The 22,034-nt window shown below is 44.2% G+C and overlaps 1 protein-coding gene across 3 annotated transcripts in view; it reads left to right on the top strand.

Moving 5' to 3' along the window:
- Positions 1 to 22,034, top strand: part of ELOVL6 (ELOVL fatty acid elongase 6) — an 81,761-nt gene that overhangs the window by 30,861 nt on the left and 28,866 nt on the right. For all 3 annotated transcript variants that reach the window (XM_067297618.1, XM_067297616.1, XM_067297617.1), the window contains one exon: positions 20,329 to 20,460. In XM_067297618.1, the coding sequence (XP_067153719.1) occupies positions 20,329 to 20,460 (132 nt within the window). The remainder of the gene's footprint in view (positions 1 to 20,328; positions 20,461 to 22,034) is intronic.

Here is a 22,034-nt window from a genome sequence, read left to right as displayed (position 1 = left end):
TTAATGCAATTAATTAATGAAATGAATAATCAGAAGTGTGTTTGAGTAGGAGAAGAGAGTCTTGGGCAATATTTTGTGTCTTATTTCCTGGGATAGACACTGAGAAGGTCTGCAAGGTAGAAGGGTTGGGGGAGTGGCATCATTAGCTTGGATGAAATCAGACTAATTGCAGCTTCCAGAGTAGTTTGGATCTGTAGAAATAAGACATTTGTATAGTGAGAAAATGCGACCAGAGCCCACAAGGTGTTTATTCAAGTGATTTGCATGGGAATTTGGCACCAGATTATGATTGAGGATGTGGCCAGATTTTGTTTGCTCTGAGGAAAGTCTGTGATGGAGCAAGTCTTGTCTCTGGAGCAGAAATCCAGCAGCCGAACGCTGGAATGACTCCAGGTGGCTGGGAGTGTGTGGATTTGCCTGCTCTATCCCCCATTGCCCCGCGCAGGGTGTCGGGTCAGGCCGAGTGCCACCATCGCCGCGAGGCCCGCTCCCTGCCGTCGCTGTTTCCATGTAATGCAGAGGCCTCCTTCCTTTCCCGCTCCTTTCGGAAGCCACCTGCACTCCGCAGGCACCGCGGGGGCGCGCACCTGGGGGCACCTGCTGCCCTGCGGAAGGGAAAACAAGGTCGTCGGGGTTTACGGTCCAAGAGGTGTTCAGTGGGGCCGGTAAAACGGCTTGTCCTTCCCAGTGTGTGCAGGGACTACGGGGAGCAGCTCCGCGAGGCCCAGGAATAGGTGTAGGCTAAAAGTGGTATATAGACAGTTTTCAATGGTTCACAAACCCTTAAGCTGTTCCCTCACAGTCACTGACTGAGAATTGGCTGGATTTACCCCAAAGAGAGAGCTCCTCGCTAAGGATCATCCAAGAGTGCTGTATTTGTAATCCTCGGCCCTATGAGAACTTCTTTGCCCTACAGACTAAGTCAGAAGCGTTGATCTGTTCCCTGAGAGGAGAGGATGGAGGAGCATGATAAAGGGGAGGACGTCATAAATCTGTTTCTGCTGGTTCTTGCCGTCAGACAACGTTCCACCACACAAAGGAGCAAAAAGCAAAGATGGGAATGGGGCCAGCTCTATTTTTGTACCACACTCTCTAAAGTGTACTGATCATTTCTGGAGATAAATAAAAACATTAAAGAGTGTGAGCAGAAACAAGGTTACACAAGTATTTAAGGCAGATGAACCAGTTTTAAAGTAATTATGGCCTTAAGTGAGCTGCATTTGCAAACAGCCCACTGTTATTTAGGAAAAATACTGTATATGAGTGCACAGTAAAGGTAACTCCTAGTTTAAGACTGTAAATCTATCCATATTAAAATGTCCCTGTGTGTCTCATAATGCTGTGGCATTCAGCACAGGTATGAGAAGTTAGGGGAAAAAAATTAGATTTCACCCTTGGCAGTGTCATTTTCTATTTTTGTGGTGTTAACAAGCTCTAGCAGACACAATTGTGTTGCAGACACATTGCAAGAGACAATGTCTCTAAATACTCGCAGTGTAAGCAGACAAGACAGACAACGGAAGTATCATTATATATTTGTTTTACATCTGGGAGACTAAACTGAGATACTTCAAGTGACCTACAGTGAGATTAACAAGGGGGAATGTACATATAACACACGTGGTATATACAACAAGCTGTTGTTACAAACCAAAGATGAAGTTCAGTCACCTTTGCTCTTAATAAGTTTCATTTTATTTCTGTTCTGCAGGCGTACCCCAAAGGCTTGCTGCAAGAGAAGCCTGCACCAGAGTAGCTATAATGGAAGTAGTTACTCAGTGCAGAGTTGCAGCACAAACAACCCAGCGTCAGTGGAAAGACAGTCTTGCACTAATGCACTGAAGCTAACCTTACTGGGTTCAGCTATACTGGACGAGCAAAAAATGAATAGAAAAGAAACAAACTGTGTTTTCCTTAAGTAGAGAGCATCATGCTCTGAGGCCGTTCCTCAGCAGCCTGGGTTTCGCGGCTGGTCTGGCGAGGAAGCTGAGCTGTAGCGCGGGGAGGGGTGACCCCACCTGCATGCAGGTAAGGGCAGTTACCTAAGTGCGATTTCCAGGAAGCAGAGGAAGGCGAGCCCTCAGTGATATCCCCATATCGCTTCCTGCTAATGACTGTCGTCAGAAAGCATAGTTCGTAAATGACCTAAACTGACTCCTTCAGTTGACCAAAGCAGAAACGTATGATCAGGCGCATAGTTCCCCTCCTCAGATATCTTTGTTTAACTCGCCCTTGGAAACTGGGCCATATACATTTTTAAATGAGGGATAACATTTTCAAATGTTTCTTTTGCACTTAGTAAGCAATATAGATATAACTAACACACCCACATAGGGAGTGGCAGTCTTGCAAACCGAGCCAGCCAGCAGCAAAGAGCAACGCTGAACATGTTAAAGATAGCGCAAGGAACCTTACGGAAGTGGAAGGGACCTGTTAGTTCGACTAATCTCTGCCTCATGAGAGGTCACACAGAAAGAGAGGTCACTGAAAGTTGATAGTACATGCATACATGACCCTAAAGAAAGGTTGCTCAATCAAGAAAAAATTATTGGGAGGTGGCATCAGGGGGGAAGAAATTAAATAATAACTGTTAAAGCTTTCAGACTTTGCTGTCTGAGAGAGGAGTGGCGAATGACAAGATCAGTATGCACCAGCTAACATGCAGCTTTCCCAAAGTGCTCGGAAACTGCAGGGAATTTTCCATTAACGCCACTGAGCTCTGGACCAGACCTAACTGCTTCTCTGGCAATAACAGGTGCAATCTCCTAGCTGCTCAGCTGTTTCACCCATGTATTTTGGCAGTGTTTTGGCCTTCTCACTCTGTTATTTCCCACTAGGCCTATGCAGATAAAGAGGACAGGATGCAAATATGTTTGATGCTTAATAGGCAGTAGAGCAGCTTTGCCTGCAGAACATTTAAGTTTGGCTCAGAGTTGCTGAGCTGTATTTCCCAGCTGTAGAAATAGATAGGCTTTCTGCCTGCCTTGTGCCCTAAGCAAGGGTCCCCCCGCCAAGAGCTGCAGTAGCCTGTGCTAGTGTGATGCTTTCTTGTTGTATTTATGGTCACAAATAGAGAATTATGTGAAAAAGCACAGAATGTGCTTTTCTAAGTATGAATTTACAAGTAGGAAAGACACTGGCTTGGCAGCCCTGTTGGCTTGCACTTGCACACATGGGTTATCCTCAGCTGTGACCCGGGCCGACCTGACGCGGAGTGAGTGATTCAGGTAATTCCCATCCGGGCGTTTCAGCAGCCTCGGCAAAGAAGACAGAAGTTGCCAACTGCTGTCGGTGCCGCGTTGTCCTTTATGAGGTCCCCTGGCAGCTGGGTTGAGACTACCAAAGACTTGTCATGGAGGTTACCAAGCATCAGCTGGTAAAAACTTTAGTTACCAAAACTTTCAGCTCAGATAAATGCTGTTATTTGTAATAGCCGGGCTCCCTTTCCCTCTCCTCTTCGCAAACACAGTATAGGGCCAAATCCTGACATCTTTACTCTGTTCTTACTCCGTGGCAACACATAACAAATGCCACTGATCCAAAGCAAGCCAAACAAATCCTGCTCTACTTACAAAGGACATATTTAGCTGGGATGGTCAAGGAGAGAATACTAGAAATGGGCTAGCAAATAGATTACCTCTCCCAGCAATGCAGTGTTGTCAGCCAAATCAACACACAGATGCAGCAAAGCATTTCAGCAAAAGAGAAAAGAAAGAAGAGGAATCCAAGCGTGGGTACCTCTCAGGGAGGTTTTGAATGAAGCATTTTAACATTTCACTTTGAAATAATGTTTCCTTCCAAAATGGAGCCCTTTAAACCATTAGTGAGATTAAATTTACGTGAAATGCTGAGCAAACCTGTGCTTGGCTTGGGGAACTGGGCAGCAACTGCTCTCAGGTGAACTGAAATATTTCATTCTGCCACAAAGGGAAACGAACAAATGGGGGAAGAGCAGTTAAGTAAAAAGAATACAGTTCTTTTATGAGTCAACCCCAAAGGAATGTGATTTTAATTTATTTATTTTAGGTTGAACTACTAGTATTTATCAGTGCAGCCAAACCCGCTGGGTCTGCAGAGCTGTGCACCGGAGGCAGGCTCAGTACCTTGCCAGGGACTGTTTTGGGATCCCTGCTGCAAAAGCTGAAAGAGCAGCTGCAGCCGTTCCAGCCCGTCTCAGGGTCCAGGAGCAATGATACATGTCCCCAGGCCTCGCGTCGGCTCTCCAACACTGTGTCAGAGTGGTTTATACAGCCCTTGCCTTCAAGGACCCCTGGCACAGAGAGCAGCCTTTGCACGTGGGCGGTAGGGATGCAGAAGAGGATACAGCGACTGGAATGGGTGGCAGCCCTTGCGTGTCCGTGTGAGGCCAGACCCACTCCTTCTGTCCTTTAACGTGTGCAGACTTACATTTCTTTCCTCCTTTTCTTCTCTGAATTTCTCTTCCTTTCTGATAGCTCTGCAGAGCTCCTCAGGATGCGGTTCGTAGGAAGGCCCCTGCGCGGACGAAGGCTGCGTACTGTTGTTCGTACGCAGCAGCAATGTGCAGCAGTCTCCGTCAGAGTTTCAGTGTGTACGCGTTGCTCAACAGGTCCCAGCCTTGCAGCCTGGGGGGTTTTGCATTGGCACCGCTCAGCCGGGGAGGAACTGCCAGAGAGCAAGGGAGAAGCTTTTGCACGGTAAAGCTGTCAGATTTGCATGCTTTAGCCTTGGAATAGAGCACCCCTGTGCCTTAGGCCCAGCCATGGGAAGCGCTGTCAGGCCCTTCCTGTCCTGGGTCTGTAATCCTAGAGATCACTTTCATCACTGTCATTCTAGAAATGTGACTCAGGCTGCAGGCAGCAGTGTCCAGGCGTATTCAGAGCAATATTGTTTTTGTGAGAGACCGGGGGGGGTTGTGAGGCACCTCATGCATTCTTTATAACTTTTTTTGATAAACTTGCTAAGCCCTATCTTCAAAGCAGGTAAGCTTTTTTGCACTCAGAAAGTAGACTCTCCCGCAGTTTGGGTGTCCTAATGGTAAGGAATCATCTTATTGCCTAAACAAATTCATGGCTGGTGTCTACCAGTTTGTTCTGGTGCCAAGAAAAGTAGAGAGCTTACATGCCTTCTTCGCCTTCCCCCTCGCATGCCAACTCAAAGCAAACTCAACCTGCCAGGGCTTTTTTAATAGAACTGTGGCAGAGAAGAGTTGTAAGAGCCTATATGAGGCATCAAGATACGCTCTTTTTATTTAAAGCATATGTGGTTAGCACACATTGAAGTTCAAGATGGTCTTTCAAACCTTGTGCAATTAGCCATCAGCTGTGTTTGTTGTGATAGATTTGTCCCGGTCTGTTTGCTGTCGACTATTTCTCACTGTTATTTTGTTTGGGTTTATTATTTAATATAAATACAAAAGTCTGCAATCATTTAAGACACTCACTAGTTTCCCCCCTCCCTCTCACTCCCAAATCAAAACAAGGCTGAAAAGTAACACTTTGTTTAAGCAGAAGCAGCAAAACCTTTTCTCAGTCTTAGAAATGGAAATAGCTTGCCTAAGGCAGCTGTGGTATTTTTTTTTAAATGCAGAGCAGTATGTTTCCTTTTCATTTGTTAATTATAGAAGAAAATTTGCCAAGGAGAGTCTCATTAAACAAGTCTGGCATTGAAGAAGGGAAAGAAAGAAAAGAAAAGGACCTGCCTTTACTCTGTAGCTGGTTGACCTGACTCAAAGCCATGACCTGAATTTCGTTTCCCTGAGATTTTGTTTTCACATTTCTTCTCTGTTTTTCAGTCCGGTCCTGACAGTTTAGGGAAAGATGGCAGAGCCCTGTATTTTGCCCTCAGACACACCATGAAAATGACAGCTGAAAACAAAGTGTCAGGTGTTGACTTATCTCACGTGAAGCTCCCGGTCGCAGCCGCCTGCCCAGTGAGGCCCTGGGAACAGCAGTTTTTCCTCCTTTCTGGCAGAAGGCTGTGGTGGCTTTTAATTCACAGCCTTCTCGCTGCCCATCTGCCTTTCCCCTTGCTCACCCCCATCACAACCAGCCCAGTTTTGCGCCCAGCAAAATGTTTCATTTTGGGGAAGCAGAGAAACTTTCCAAATATCCCCCCGCAATGAAGAAGCTGCCACTAACTGTATTGCTCAGCTGCGTGCGGAGTGCAGCTTTCGAACTGGCTGAACAGCTTCAGGGCAAGCAGAGGGTTATTAATAAAGCCACAGCTCCTTGCCGACGAAATCGGGGCCTGGGGGTTGAAGCGTTACAGCACTGGGCTGGATTACCTGTCCTTTGGGCAGCCTGACCTCCTGAAACAGCTAGAAAGTTTCGCACAGAGCCTCGACCTGCGTAAGGGAAGAGCGAGGGCTCTGGGTCTACAACCTGGCTCACAGAGAAACCGTTTGGCTGGCTTGTGAGTTTGGTCTGGAAGAACTGAGCCGCTTCAGCAGTGAAGTAGCCCTCATGTTTGTGTTTTCTAGCACCGTTTCTGCTGCAGCTCTGCCAGGAGTCAGCTCTGTTCGGCTGCGTTCAGGAGCCCCCGATACAGGGACTCTTCCAGGACTGTTTGCAGTGTCCAAACTGGATCAGCATGCAAAAATAAGTCATGCCAGTATCTCTCCCATGCCACCCTCAAGCCTCTATCCTGGCACTTTTCAGTTATATTTTCAGTTATATTAGCTGCAGGATGATTAAGTTTCATACTGGGACTTTTACATTTTCATTTTGACTGCAGGACATATGCCAGAAGGCTGTTTAATATGCCACCTCTAAACTGTTTTAAAATGCTTCTGCCTACCATGGCAGAAAACAGAAGCAGTTGCTGGAGAACATTTTCTCCATCTATGGGATAACTGCAGCCACTAAATTCAGTTAGGCCCCTCACTGTGAGATTTTTTTTTTTGTTATTATTATTAATTAAAATAGAAATTTCTTGGTCCCGGGGAACTCCCAAACTCTCACTCCTTGGGACCTTCTGTCGTCTGTAGTTTTTAGAAGCTCTAACAGGTAAGCTGGCGCAGAGCATGAGCTCCAAGTTTGGCCAAACCATTTTACTTAAAGAAAACAAATTTGCATTCTTACCTTGAATGCAAACTTAGCAATGATGTCGGTTTAAGTTTCTATTACATAGGGTCAGATTCTAGCATATTTATGCATTTGGTGAGTGAAGCCATTTTCTTTAATTATTATTAAACAGATTTATTTAACATTATTGGTAGTGTTGTTAGTGGTATTACTTGGTTATCTGGTACTATTTAACAGGAATGAAGGGGAAGTAGAAGTGGGATTTATTCTTCCTGCCATCCAAGCAACCAAGAGCACTTTTGAGACATTAACAAAATGTGTCACAGTGCTGCAGGGAGTTCAGTGTATATTAGCACAGTGTTTGAATACGCAAACAGAAGAACAAGGAAACACAAGCTGATTTAAGTAATAAGAACGCGTGGAGCTGCAGCTGAAGCCTGGTTAGGTCCGTCTTCTGGCAGTTAACCACATGACACCTTGTTTTATCTGGGGCAAAAGCTGTCAGGGAAGGGGGGAGCAGAGGCCATAGTATGAATCCAGTATTTTTCAGAAATGTGGATGAGAAGCTCAAACCTGTGTTTATAAAAATGCAAACCCCAAGAGAACAAACTTCTGTAACTGTAGGTTTGATACATCTCTGAATAAATCACTAGTGCCATGGGAGATTGATAGACATCTAAAGAAGGGGGATGCGGAACTTTTTGTTGATATACTGGGTAGCTAGAGGGACTAAAATATAAACCAAAGGCTCAAAACAAATATATTCAAATTCAGCACAAAACTGAACGTGTTTTTGCGTGGCATAACCTATTACGCTTGGCAGGCTCGGCTCAGGAGCGGGGCCCAGGCCGGCGTCGCTGGGAGCTGCAGGCCGGGGCCTGGCGCCGCGCGGGGCTCTGCCTGCGCCAGGGGCTCTGCCTGCGCCAGCGGGGGGCTGCCTGCGCCGGGGGCTCTGCCTGCGCCAGCGGGGGGCTGCCTGCGCCGGGGGCTCTGCCTGCGCCAGCGGGGGGCTGCCTGCGCCGGGGGCTCTGCCTGCGCCAGCGGGGGCTCTGCCTGCGCTGGGGGCTCTGCCTGCGCCAGCGGGGGGCTGCAGCCCGCGGGGAGCTGCGCTGCCGGCACGACCTGGCCTGGGCGCCCGGAGAAGCCGCCGGGCTGAAAGGCAGCTGCAGCACGGACTTTGTGCCCTCTCTGCAGAGGGCAGGGGACGCCAACATTTTTCATGAGAGACCTTTCTCTTCCCTTCCTCTCGCTGCGCTCCTAGCACACAGGTGACTGAGGCTCGCCAGAAGTAGCTTTTGAGCTTCCGGGGCAGCTGAAGAGCCGTGGCAGCACTTAATGCCTTTTTGCTCCTGCATGTGGGAGGGTCAGTGCACAAATGCCAGTCTTCCTAGGGCTTGTCCATGCAGCAGAATGAAGGGACGCATCAGGGATGTCCAAGTGAGCTGGTGCACAGCACTGCGCATGCAGAGGTAACTGCGCAGATCCTCAAAGCAGCAGCGCGGGTGCCGTGCCCAGCGCCGTTCCCGCTGGCTCCAGGTGCAGCGCGGGTGCCATGCCCAGCGCCGTTGCCGCTGGCTCTGGGCGCAGCGCGGGTGCCGTGCCCAGCGCCGTTGCCGCTGGCTCCGGGCGCTGCGCGGGTGCCGTGCCCAGTGCCATTGCCGCTGGCTCCGGGCGCAGGCAGTTTGGCACTGACTCAGTGGTGCTGTTTCCAGGGCCAAGGTGGATGCAGGGGCGCTCACTCAGGTTTGTAACTTGTTGACACAGGTCTTGGTCTCCAAAGCATTTTTATTTTCAGTCAGTCAGAGTGTCAGTGAACCAGACAAATTGAAATAAAGTACAAAAATTGGTGATGGGGAGAGAGGGGAATCACTGGCATAAGTTCTTAAAACAGGAGAAAACTCTTAGCTGTTGGTGTTTCGCGTTCAAGACCAGCTGCCTTTTGGAAAATGTGCTGTAGTGAAATCTTGGTCCAAACACAGAGTAATTGTGAAATTCTCTGATCCTCATTATACAGCAAAGCAGACAGCTCTTAAGATCATGAATTTCAAAGCAAGCTATAGTTAAAGGGAAAAAAATGGAAAGCAGTAAACATTAGCAAAATGCCATTTGCTCTAGGGTATCCTGAAAGTGGAAAAACTTGTTGAATAAACTTGTTACAACTTTTTCTTTGGGCACTTATGTTAGCTCTGTGGCAAATATGCAGTTGTGTTGATGATTACCAGACTCAAAGAGATAGCATTTACCTTTCCCAAGCGGAGAAACTTGTAAAAGCAACCTATCGCTAGTATGTACTTAATACGCGCACGCAGAACCTGCCACCCCGGCTGTGAGGACTGCAGCACTTGGACCATGCTGGTTTTAGCAAGAAGGCACCCAGCTGCAGAGGCTCGGCGCGTGCAAGTGGTGAGGCTCTGCAGCAAGGCCCTGGGTCGTATTAGAAGCTAATTTAAGAGTAGGCTGGCTTTTTACTAGAGCAATTTTTTTAACTTCTGTATGGACCAGAGAAGTTTGAGCAAAACCCATAAGTAACAGAGGTAATCAGTAGTGAACAATCCAATTAAAAAAAAAAAAGAGGATAGCAAAAAGAATATATTTAAAGATATAAAACAAGTTTTGGTTATGTGACCTCTGTGAAAACTCAGTCCAGATCGTGGGAGACTAAGTTCATGGGAGACTACTTTTTGTTTAAAAAAATCTAGAACTGTATCATTGGCATGCTAGCAGGCTTTCCTATGCATTTACAGTAATCTAGTTCTCTCTTTTGCTGCTTAACAACCATGGTCATTAAATTCTGACTGTTGTTGTGTTTGAATTGTTTAAAAATGAATTTCCTTCCTTTGGTCTATTTGTCTGCGTGTCAAGAAGAGCTGGATGTCGATTACTGCTTGCTCCTGGTAACAGTCTTTTTCTGCAGCAGTATCATGTACACAGCCACTGCCACCATCGTCTGGATTCACTGCCTTGCTTGTTTGTGGTTTCTTTCCTTTTGGCACTTCCTATATTTTAACAGGTCCTCTGTGACCAAGATTTAGCAGAGACAAGATGCAACCATCTATATATATAACACTTCAATGCTATACTTTGCTAATCCTTTAGTAAACTGGGTTCTTTATACTGTGAAAGTGAACTACTGCTAATCTGTTTAGTATGCCATCTCATTAGATGAGGCTGTGGCTCAGGGCGGGAAATAGTCAGCCGAGCCCTCACGGTTGGAGGAGAAGAGAAAGACCTGAGCTATTTGGTTAGGGCAAACGGGTAGGTGCTGTCACCTCCGATGAGAGACAGGGGGGCCTGCTTCAAGCATGAAGTTTTAGACAGAGGTGGAAAGCCACAACAAGCTGTCATAAACATACCACTGATGAGGTATAGATAAGCCACGTTAATGCTGGATACTTTGTACGGCCTTGTGCCACTCTTGCTGTTGTATCCCTGTTGTTTCAGGCTGGTTCAAGACTGCAGGTAGGGTTTCTGCAGTAAATGCCTGAAAAGCAGCCTGTCAGCAGTGTTAATTCAGGAATGGATGCTGCTGATCATACAATGTTTGCCGTGTTCCTGTTCCATCCTCACTTGCACTACAGATTTTAAAAATGGTATCATGGTGCTTACATTTTGTCTGAATTGGATCCTGAAAACTCTGACAATAATTAGAAAATCAGGAACGTCAACTGGTTTACCGTTCACGGTATTTCTGATGGTGCTTTACGTTCTCTTCTCAAATAAGTTGAACTGGATTCAGACAAATTTGCCTCCTTCTTTATCTTTGAAACCGAACAGGCCAAAGGTCCTGATCTTACTGATTACAAATAGAGAGATTCTGGATTTAATGGGGAAGCTATAGGCTGTGATCAATGACATAGGAATCATGACTGATTGAAAACACTAGGAAATTTGCTGACGTATCAGTCTGGGGATTGAAGTCGCTGCTGGGAATGAAAGGCATAAAGAGTGGTGAAGTTTTAGTTCATGAAAATATCATGTGATAATTACTACTTAGGCAACTACCGCACAAAGCTAAGTGCTCTGCTGTTGGCCAAGCTGCAAAGCATCGTGCTGTAAGAAGGCAGCAACATGCAAACCTGCCTCGTAGCTACTCTGAACTCTCTGCTGCAAGCCTTGAGCATTGTTGAAACACCCTCATATTTGTCCTGACCTGCTTCCCAGCTGGTTAAGAAGGGAAAGGGCTGTATGGCAGGGCTCCTTGTTTTAGAGAGATGGCTGAAAAGATTATGGCAAGAGTACGCTGTTTTTTCTGAATTCTGCTAGTTTCCTGACAGTCAAGAGCGAGGTCCAGGTTCTCTGCAGTGTTTTCCTTAGCATCCTTTCTCACTTGATCGCCTCTCAGCAACAGGCAAAGGTCAGATGTCTTGAAGATTTTCATTAGACGGGTCAAGCAGTCCTTGACTTCACGCATCAAAAGGTGCTGCAGGACCAGTCAGAGTAGATAGCTGTTCTGTAGGTGACCTACTCTTTCTTCACTAAGGGAGGCCAGAAAATATTCCTTCATTTGCTTCTCTGCCCAAAATGTGCTTTTTTTGTGATCACTGTTCCCTTCCTTCTCTTCCACAGGACATATGGGCATTTATGAGGCTGGAAAGCAAGATGTTTGTATTCCCCAGTTCCATTACTGCAATGTCACTTGTACCAATATCCTCTTTTAATCAGACCTAGGCCACAGAATGACACTGCTGTCCTGGTCAGATCTGTATAGCCCGTTTTGGGTCTTTAGGCAGGGAGGAGAAGGATGGTAAGTGTATGTTCTAATTTATTACAGTTTTCAGTCTGATTTCCCCAAGGATAGTTTAATGTTTGCCAGCACTGAAAGAGTTATGAAGCAATCCTTTCCATAAGGTTGTCACACAGCTTAGAAATAAGGGCTTATTTGTACATGACTTTGGCTGGCCCTGTTTCTAAGGTTACCCTCTGCTTCACAAGAGAATCTTGCATGCCTTTTTTGGCCGGGAACCCTCTCAGAAAAATCAAAGCGTTTTTGTTTGTTTGTGTTTTGCAATCCACTGACAGTTGTAACAACATCATTTTCTGAGGTAGTATTGCAGAAGGCTGGAAGGGAGCAGTGTCTGCTGGAGAGGATGTCTTTTAGGACAGATATAAAATCAACAAGCTGCTGCTTGCTTGCAATCACTGCATTTTCCATGTGTCATTTTGAGTGAATCCTTTTTTGCTATTTAAATACCTTTTGAGATCCAACAGACATTATTACTAAGACTGTTTACAAGTTGGCTGTTGCAGTGGTAGAGAGAACTGACAACTCCACTGTGGTGCATAGGCTTTCCTGCAGATACAGGGGCGAAAGTAGTTTTATCAAAATATTCTTACTGATGTGTTATTTGTAGGGTGTTGGTTTGTGTCCTGTTTAATAAATAAATATCTGTTTCCAAAGCAGTGACTAAAGCAGTACTTGTCTATATAACTAACATTTGTGAATTGCTTCAGGGCTCTTCCTAGATCTGAAGGTCTTATGTTGATGTACTGCTTTAAATGGAAACTTACCATTAAATGTCATAACTATTGATTAATTTGATTGGACAGAGCAGATCAAATGAATAAGGCAATATGGAGATCTAAGTATTTTCATTCTGTGTCTATATGACAAATCTCCACTGCAGATATCTCAATTAACCGACTTCAGGCGAGACTCAGGTACGGACAGAAAGGATGGAACTGGGAGAGATGCAGGCTAGCAGTCCCCAGGTTCAGCTGCAGCCGTGTTTGTTTGCTAGCTCCAGGTTTTTCCTGTAGAGGCCAGAGGTTTAAATTTACGCTGAACAAATTTAAAGTGAAAGTAATGTGGTTTCTCATCAAAGCTGCAGTGTCCATGACCTACATTATCTGCCCTGCTCGCTGTCCTCTCTCCAGCGCCTGTCTGAAAGCCCCAGCATAGCCTGCAGAAACCCATAGTGGCTCCAGCAGGACACCCTGCTTCTATCGCCTCTTATCGCTGTAAGTCCTGGTGTAAGAATTAGGTTGTTGTCAAAGTGATAGAGATGGGTTTAACAGAGAGTCCCAGCACAGAGGAGGTTTCTGTGACTACAGCTGGTGTGAAGGCTTTTAACAGGGCCAGTGATGGTCCTCATTTTGTCAGTAAGTTCCTACAAGTATTCTGGGCCCAGATTCAAGTCATAGCTCTGGTGACATAAATCTTGGGGTTTTGTGCAAAAATAGTTGTTACTTATGATTAATATTGGTAATGGGGGAATGGTAGTCCCCTCTTACAGCTACGCAGCACGCTCCCACCTGCATGGGGCCTCGGAGATGGGGCGGCACGGGCTCCGGCACGGGCTCCGGCACGGGCTGGACAGCGCGCCTGGGACCGGCCAGGTGGGAGCTGGCACGGGGCACTCACCCTGGGAACGCGGCCTGCCAGGCCGTCACTTCCATTGCGAGCTGCGCTGGCTAGATAAAAACGCAGGGATGGCTTTCGTCACTGCAAGCACACTGTCACCTACCAACGCCACTGGGTGGGTCCCCATTTTAAACGTAATTTTAAAGTGGAGGAAATCTGGGACAGAGCCAGAGATGGAGCTGATTTGCCTTCAGCGGTAACAAGTCTTTGGCAAGCTGGTTACAAAACCCAAGGTTTTGGAAGGGTTTTGGCTTTGTCTTCTGAAGTGCTTTCAATGTGAGGAGTAATTTTCTCTCATGCTTATAATTGAGGTTGTAGCTTACAGGTTTTTAAGGGTGTATGGCTTGTTCCATTAAGCATGTATGACGTTATAAAGAACAGTGACTTCTTATTCTTCAGACCTGTATTTTCTTCTTCTATCTAAAAAACCATATGTCCCTGAATTTTAACTTCACTTTCTCCCCTTTTCCCTTCACTTACATTTTCCCACTACAAAGAGAAAGCAAAAAAAAATTGCTGGTTCACATTTTAGTTTATGGCTAATATTCTGTAACACTCATATTCTACAAGCATGACCATGATGAACTACTGATAAACACATTTAAAAGAAACAAATACGATCATCAGGGAGCTGCAGGACATCTTCTTTCCACTGTGCATTTACGCTGCCTTGCACTTGTTTCTCTGCTCTGTAATTTTATGGCTTTTGCCTACCCTGCCATTGGCATGACCTGGGAGCATTTTCCTGCTCCTGAGCCTGCTTGAACGTGATGCTGGGGTGAGACTCAGGTGGGCACTGCCTCTTGGCCCCAGACCCGGGCTCCCTAGAAATGATGCCGATGCACGCAGGCTAGCAGAGGACTAGGGCTACTTCTAGCCTAGAGGAAACTGTTAGCACTCATGGTGCTCATCCTGAGAGCAGAGGTGCCCCCACAAGCCTTAAAATGACAACACTAGTCATTCAAAACTGTGACTGTGTCCACAGAATTCCCCGTGACTTGTTCTCCTTAAACTCAACTGTGTTTCTGTGACTCCAGTCCTCACGTTCCGGTAGGTCTTTCTGTATGTCCTCCAGTCCTCCCCTCTACTGCTGAAACTTCCTAGATTTGCAGTACGACAGCCCGCTCCTGCTCTTTGTGCCAGAATACTGCCTGAGAATATTTGACAAGAGTGAGCCCTTGAGTCGAGCGATTTTAACAATAATGACATAAATGTGGTGGTGGGAGCAGGGCCCCGGGGAAAAGGCAGAGGCAGGGGAATAGCAGGCCCTGTCTGAGACTTGATTCAGAGGCCCGGGCTCTGCTCTTCTTGCTGCCGGCGCAGAGAGGGGTGCCAGGAGAGCTGCCCCGACCTTGGAGGAGCGCCCCAGCCCTCCATGTCTATCACAAAGTGTCTGCCACAAAGACGCTGAAGGTCTGAGTAGGCTCTGAAAGGCAGGTTTTAGAAACCTGGGGTCAGCCGATCCGTCTGAAATGTATCCCTGCTTGCTCTCTCACACTTTGATAGCCCATTACGTGAAAGAACGTCATCAGTGAGTCACTGAGCCGTGCGCGTGTGACGTTCGTTGCTGCTGCTCTAAATAGAAATGTCAAGGGATATTTAGGTGTAGGAGTGCATCAGACTACATGCATCAGATGATTGGTCTTCCTTTTTTACATTTCCCTCTTTCTCAATTATTACAGCTATTATGCTCAACAGGAAACAACTACAAAAATGCTAATCAAATCCAGCAGTACAGGTCATATTTTCATATGCAAATCTGTCATATCCATATATTGGATCTCTTCTTGGTGGTTTTGTCATTGTATCTGAGAAGAGAGAGAAAGGTTTGCTTTGACAGTATTTCAGAAGTAGAAACACTGAGAGACTGAAGCATTTTCACACTTTTTTTATACATACAGAATGTGTGATTTTTAAATAAGCATCAGAGAGAAAGTAACTTTGCCAGAGCTACCAGCCACTGCTTGTGAAATGCTTGTGAAGCACAGACACAGATATGCTGTGTTATTTACATGGGTTCAGGTCAAAGCACTTAAATTAGAGTCTTAAGTTCAGTTTTTCAATTATAAACACAATTGGTTGTTGTTTCCTGTTGAAAGCTGGGAGAAACCTGTAGAAAAAGTATCTTATCTTTCATCTTACCAAGCATCCTCGTTTTTCCTTTTCTGTTTTTCAGTAAAATCTTTATTTTTCTAGAATTAAATGAAACAGTGATGAAAGATGCCAGAAGAAAAACATCAGGAGTCTGAAATTGCCTGCTTACTTGACAGAAGCATTCTCCTCTGGCAACTACAGTGCTTTTTTTACCTGTTCTGCTCCCTTAATAGCATATGCAGAAGTGCTAATGAGTTTAAGAATGAGCTCAGCATATGGAAAGTAAATACATCTTGATAAAAAGAGTCTCTAAAAACCTATAGAACGTAACTAGAGGTAGATAACACTCCTCCAGTTTTTCACTGTTCCTATAGAATGCTGTTATGGGGATAATCCTTTATTACATATTATGGGATGCTTAAAAGATCTGTGTAAAGGTTGTCCTTTGTGAATTTCTATACGGTTTTTCCTTAACAATTAAAGAAATTCCTATAGAAATACTAAACTTTTATTATATATCTATATCTCTATAAGTTTAGTCATTAACATTAGAGAACTCTACAATAATGACTCAGGCTGCTATTTTCAGGGGGGAAAAATTACAACAGTGCATATGGGCTGAAAACACCTCCTTCAGAGGCACTGCAGTGTTCAGGGCTATTTCACGTTACATCAGAGATGCCAGAATGTCTTGCACTGTTTTGTATGAGGCTCACTGTAAGGTTTTGGGCTGTTATTTTAGAACACTATGGTAATTTTTATACATTCAGTATTTTATGAATTACATATTTCTGGGAGGGGAGACAAGTTTTCATACTCTCTACCTTTCTGTTTACCATTGCCTTCTTTCGTTAATTCATTGTCCATTTGTGTGTGTCGTTTTCCTGCCTTAAGCCAGATGACTGATCCCTCCTTGCCACTTCTTGGTGCCTGAATGGGCTTCCCTGGGTAAGACCTCCTGCCTGTGAATGACAAGAAGCTTTGTTTCTGGTGGGATGGATTTTCTCCATCTTTCTTCCCCATTTTTCTGCCTCCCTCTTCTCAACTCTTAATCCTTTCCTTTTTTTTTTTTCTTTTCTTATCTCTTTCCCACTACCTTAGGGCTAGACTTAATAAGGGATTTAAGCTTCTAAAATGCACACCAGTGCCCAAACCTTTGTCCATCAGACCTTGGATAGACAAAACATCCGTCTTCGGCTTATACAGTGCAAAGGGAGAAGCAGGCACCCCAGACTGTGACCCAGGTGGTGATAATACCACCTGTTCCTGCTATAGGATTTCTATAAGAGAGTGACCAAAACTGTACCTTCTGTGTAGGTAGTTGGAGTCTGTTGGTGTGCCCAGGTGCAACCCTCCAGGGGCTTAATTAGAGGAATATTTTCTTTCAATGTCCTGATGATGTTTAAGCAGAACTTTGGGCAAAATCAATGCCTTGTTTCTCCTATATATGAGGTCCTGGTTGTGGATGGAACAAAAACTTCTCAGGCTCCATATGTTGCAAAAGGAAACAAGCAGCTGCTCATGAGCTTGGACAATTCTGCCATGAAGCTGCAGCTGAGCCATTGCTTTTCATTCCAGTGTTGGAGTAATGCAGAATTAAGGCACTTAAATACTTTTTTTATGGACCTAGCTCTCTTTTAATCTTCCCCTCTCCTTGTGCTTCTTGTCTTCCTACTCTTACACTTCAAGGCTCCTTCCTTCTCCTGTAGTCCTAGCTTCATGTCTCTCATAGCTGTCAGCCTCCCACAGTTACCATTCATCCTTTCTTTTCTGTTTTCCCCTCCTTGTCAGCTGCTTTTGCCTGTCCCCTCGCTTCATAAGGCCACCTCTGCTCTCCAGGCACTGAAGAGCCGCCTCACATTTTCAGCCTTAGCCCCAAACTCTGTTGTCCTTTTCTGTAGTAACCCTCAGACTGAGCAGAGCATTTTACAGGTTCTCTAGAAAATTCCCCTGCCTCCCTTTTTGGGCAAAAGAGCTGGCAATTTTCTGCGGCGCAACATAGAGTTGTATTCAGTATAGATGGTACTTAGTCGCTGAAGTCTGAAAATGTAGGAAGGTGGGAGACAACTGTGAGAAACAGAAATGCCAGAAAGATGTGGAGGATTTGGCAGCCTTGTCTTTATGTCTACTGTGTTACCCTGCAGAACAGAATTGAAGACAAACATATCAATGTGTTAACATTGGAGTTATTGGATGCGAGTCTTTGCTACTGAATTACTTAGGGGGGACTTTTTAGTTTCAAGATATATTATTTTGTTGTTGTTCTGTTGTATTTAGTTTCTCTTCAAATAATAGTAATGAAAAGTTATAATACTCTAGAACTACTCCAAAACTTTATCTTTAAAAATGCTCATTTGGTACTAGACTCCTTTGGCTGAAGCCATGTCAGATCTAAGTGAACGCTGTCAGATTGCCATTGCTTTGTAACGCTGATCATTAGGAACCAGACGGTAGTCATGAACCTTTCACAAAAGCCATCATAAAATCACTGGTAGGAAGCTGGTTAATACCAGTCTAGTTCAGTTAAACAGATCATCTTAAGGGTACAAACCTCTGCCGCCCCTTTATGACTGTATCATCTGGATTACCCAGTCCTTTTAACCATTATTATGCTGCAAAGAGAGGAAAATTCAAAGGCCTTTGGATGCCAAAAGTGAAAGTTATCAGAAATTGTCAGAACTTGTCAAAAAAGAGATCCGCTTTCAAAATCAGCCTTGTCTTTATGCAGTACTGTGCTTACCTCTGATTGGAGATAGCAGTACTGCATCCCTCCTTGCCTAGCACTGCCAGCAGCTGCTCTCTGCAGTTCACGGCATGAGTGCAGTCAGGTCGTCTCATGTCTGCCACCACCAATACAAAGCTGTAGACAGCTGGAATAACAATTACTGTCGTCGCAAATAATGCTGAACAAAGCTGTTAAAAGTGACCTAAAAATTATGTGCTCTAATTAGTATAATGTTGAATGTAGTATAATTACTATATAGTATATAGTAATGTATACTGTATACCATGTAGTATAATGTAGTATAATTAGTATAATATTGACCTCCTAGTGTAATTATCCTCGTTAGACTGACTGAACTCAAAAGAATACTTTCAGTAATAAGAACCAAAGTGAACTGTCATTTGGTGTAAATATATAGGGTGTCTTGCCCAGGAAGAAGAGAGTCAAACTGAGCACAGACCTGAATGGATAACTGATTCAAACTGGTCTTTTTTTTTTTTTTTTAACTGGAACTGAAGCTGAACCATTATTTTGAAGTCTTGGTTGTGTTTGATCCAGAATTGAACTGCTTCCTGCCTTCCCTCCTTCCCAAGAAATGTTTCTAGTTACTGGTCTTAAACCCTGACATGCTTCCCTGCCAGCCTGCCTGCCCGTGTCCTGCTGGCAGCTGCCCCGCGGTGCTGCGTTGCAGTCTCTCCCTCTGCACTGGCACGGCCTCCTGCGCTGGTCTCGGTTGCTTTGGAGACCTTGCGTGGACCAGCTCAACACAGACCTCTTCTGCCTGCCTGATGACAGACTCTGACTACACTGCCCTCAGCCAGGGGGAGAAGCACGCAAGTCAGTCTCTGTCGCTATTTCCTTGCTAGTAAATGTGGCGATTATGTCTCTTTCCTGACTGGGGAAGTTAAGAATGCAGAAGTGAAAATTAATGTTTTTTTCTTTAGTAAGAGATGATTAAGGGCCCAGACTTTGTGGTTTTCAAAACCCACTTGTAATAAGCATTGCCACCACAATTAGACCACCTATGTTTGTGTTTGTCTTTTGGACTGAGACTGCTACTTAGCTTTCATCCTTATACAAAAGTCATTTATCTCCATTGAAGGCTGCACATGCTTTCTTTGTACTATTATAGGAACAAATACACTGCTACAGCTTTTCTTAGATACTCCACTAATACTGGTAGAGGTAAAAATAGATTCTGTAGAGAAAAATCTGTTCCTAACTATATACCCACCCAGTTAGGCCGCCATTAATGTTGTGCATCATTAAGTATTAGCCAGTGTAATATTATGATGTGTGGGAAGGAATCCCAGACTGAATCTATTTTTGACCTGTAATGGTTGATTTACAATGAATTACAATACCAGAGTTCAAATGCTTGCTGATCATTGCTGAGCTGAACTACTGTCAGGCAGTTCTAAAAATGAAGCTTGCAATTCTAACAGTATCATTGAAGTTCCTTAACAGAGCGATGCTTGACCTTTTCAGCAAATTCACTGGATTTCCTATACAGAGTGAACCGGCACTTGCAAAAAGGACTTACAACAGGGCAATTCCACACAGTATGACGGCTGCATAACACAGCTATTGACCTCTAGTTGCTGGCTCTCAGCTTTTTATGAGTCTCTTCATATTGTGTTGCAATGCTGAAGATATTTAAAAGTCTTCTTTGAGGAAATAATGGGAAACAAAATTGCCAGCTAGCAAGGAGCCTGCAGGAAACAATATATGATACAAAAATGCTGAATGAGCCACAAAACCTGATTGATTGGTCCAAATATCAGCCACGTTTTGCTTTTAGAAGTGCGTCTAGGCAAAGGACCCCCATGGGCTTTGCAACAGCTGTTCTGTTCTTCACAGAAGGTCAGTGTTCGTAAATTGGGAAAGAAGGGGAGCCAAATTTTGCTGTTCTTTTTCAGGAAAAGCTTCCCCAAGGTCAGTTTTGCCTGCAGTAAGAAAACCTGGATCCGGACCTATGTGCAGGGATATAGGTTTATGCAATAACAATAATCTCTACTAGGCTGCAGGAGCGTCTTCAGAAGAGTTTCCTTTCAAGGAGACTCGCAAGCACTTGACAGTTACATACAGATGGTAACAAATACTAATTAAATATTTAACAGCTGTTTTTTGTTTTTGTTTTGCAGGAAGAAATCATTCCTATTTTCAGCTCTGTATGCTGCTTTTATATTTGGTGGTCGGCACCTAATGAACAAACGAGCAAAATTTGAACTGAGGAAACCACTAGTGCTCTGGTCCCTGAGCCTTGCCGTCTTCAGGTAGGCATTTCTTTGCACCAAGAGCTTTTGACAATAGTCTGTGAAAAGGGTTCGGTGTTCTTCAGCCGTAACAAGAGTGCTAATATGACCAGAAGTTCATCCAGAAATGGCATGTCTTTAGTTCTGTCATTCAGGGTTGAACCATTGAAATGGTCCTCTTTGACTTGCCAGATCATATGACATTTGAAGAGGAGAAAAATTAATAATTCTCTTGAATAACAAGGGTGAAAGTAAAGTGAGAAAATGAGAGAAAGCACATAATACCATTGCAACAAATTTACCAGGCAAGCTAAAAATTGAAGTAATCCCATTAAGATGTTAGGCTTGTTCTCACTTACTAGTTAGTATTACATTTATATGGGTGTATATATAGAATATTTAGCCAAGACTCTGATTTCCATTACAGTGAGGTAAACCTAGAGTAACTACCTCGATGACAGGTAAGTTAGGCTACTGTAAATGAGATCAGAATCTGGGTGTTGGTTATTCCATTGCAAAGAGCTTGTGCATATAGCAAAAGGCTGGATCCACAGGGAAAGGCTGTTTCTCTGTGGTGCCCAACTCATTAGTGTTGTGTTGCCGCTATGCCATTGAGTATGGAGAAAGACAGCTTCAGATTCTTTATAGTTTCTGAAGTCTGGAATTAAACCGACTGACCTGAATTTCATTTTGTCTGCTTAATATACTCATTTTTAATGAGGCTGAAGATAAGCAAACACATGAACAAATGCTTATAATAATAGCCCTCTACAAACACACAGAATATTGACACAATTTACCAATAACAGTACACAAAATTGAGGATTTTATAGTTCTGGTTCACTCTATGCTATGGAAGCAATTTGTAAACTAATATCAAACACTGACACTTGTATCTTTTTATAATATCAGTAAAATAATTACTGATTATATTAGTGCACAAGTACTTAAGGCAGGTTTGCTGAGTGCGCAGCAGTGAATGGTGGGTGATTTTTCACAGGACAGAGATAGTTTGAGCTGAGAGTTTCTACAGGGTAAAATAAGCAGGAATGGAGAAGTTTGTTTTCTTTTGCTCTTTTTTTTTTTTTCTTCAAAATAGTTCTATCACATTAGCACTCTCTAAAACTCCAGCAAGGGAAAACAAATTTATTTTTAAGTTGTCTCATCCAGCCAGGACACGCTAACAGTAAAACTTAGACTATGTTGGCTTGATTTTAGTAGTTTATAGTTTCCTTAAAAAATAAAACTTCTTGGTGCAGACAAAACTTTGAGAATTATGGATAAATTTGAGAGCAAGTTTTAACATGGTGAATATTTATAATTTCCCTCCAGTTCCATTTGGTGCTATGTTTCTTGCTGTCTGTCTAACATAGTTTCATTGTGCTGTTAGGGTCCTGTAAGCAATTGCCATCTTTCATTCCAGAAACAGCTGAATTTCAGCAACTGTTGAATTGGTTCCTAGATGGCATTTCTTTTGCAGATCAGTCTGTAAAGTGATTTGTAGCCAGCTGGGTCCCAAAATGCATACTATAATTACACTTTCAATAAAGCATAGCCACTGGAAATGAGCTGACGTGTAAAGTAGTTGTAGTTTA

Source organism: Apteryx mantelli, chromosome 5 (assembly GCF_036417845.1).
Source record: "Apteryx mantelli isolate bAptMan1 chromosome 5, bAptMan1.hap1, whole genome shotgun sequence".
Lineage (NCBI taxonomy): Eukaryota > Metazoa > Chordata > Aves > Apterygiformes > Apterygidae > Apteryx > Apteryx mantelli.
This window is presented reverse-complemented; position numbering and strand designations above follow the sequence as displayed.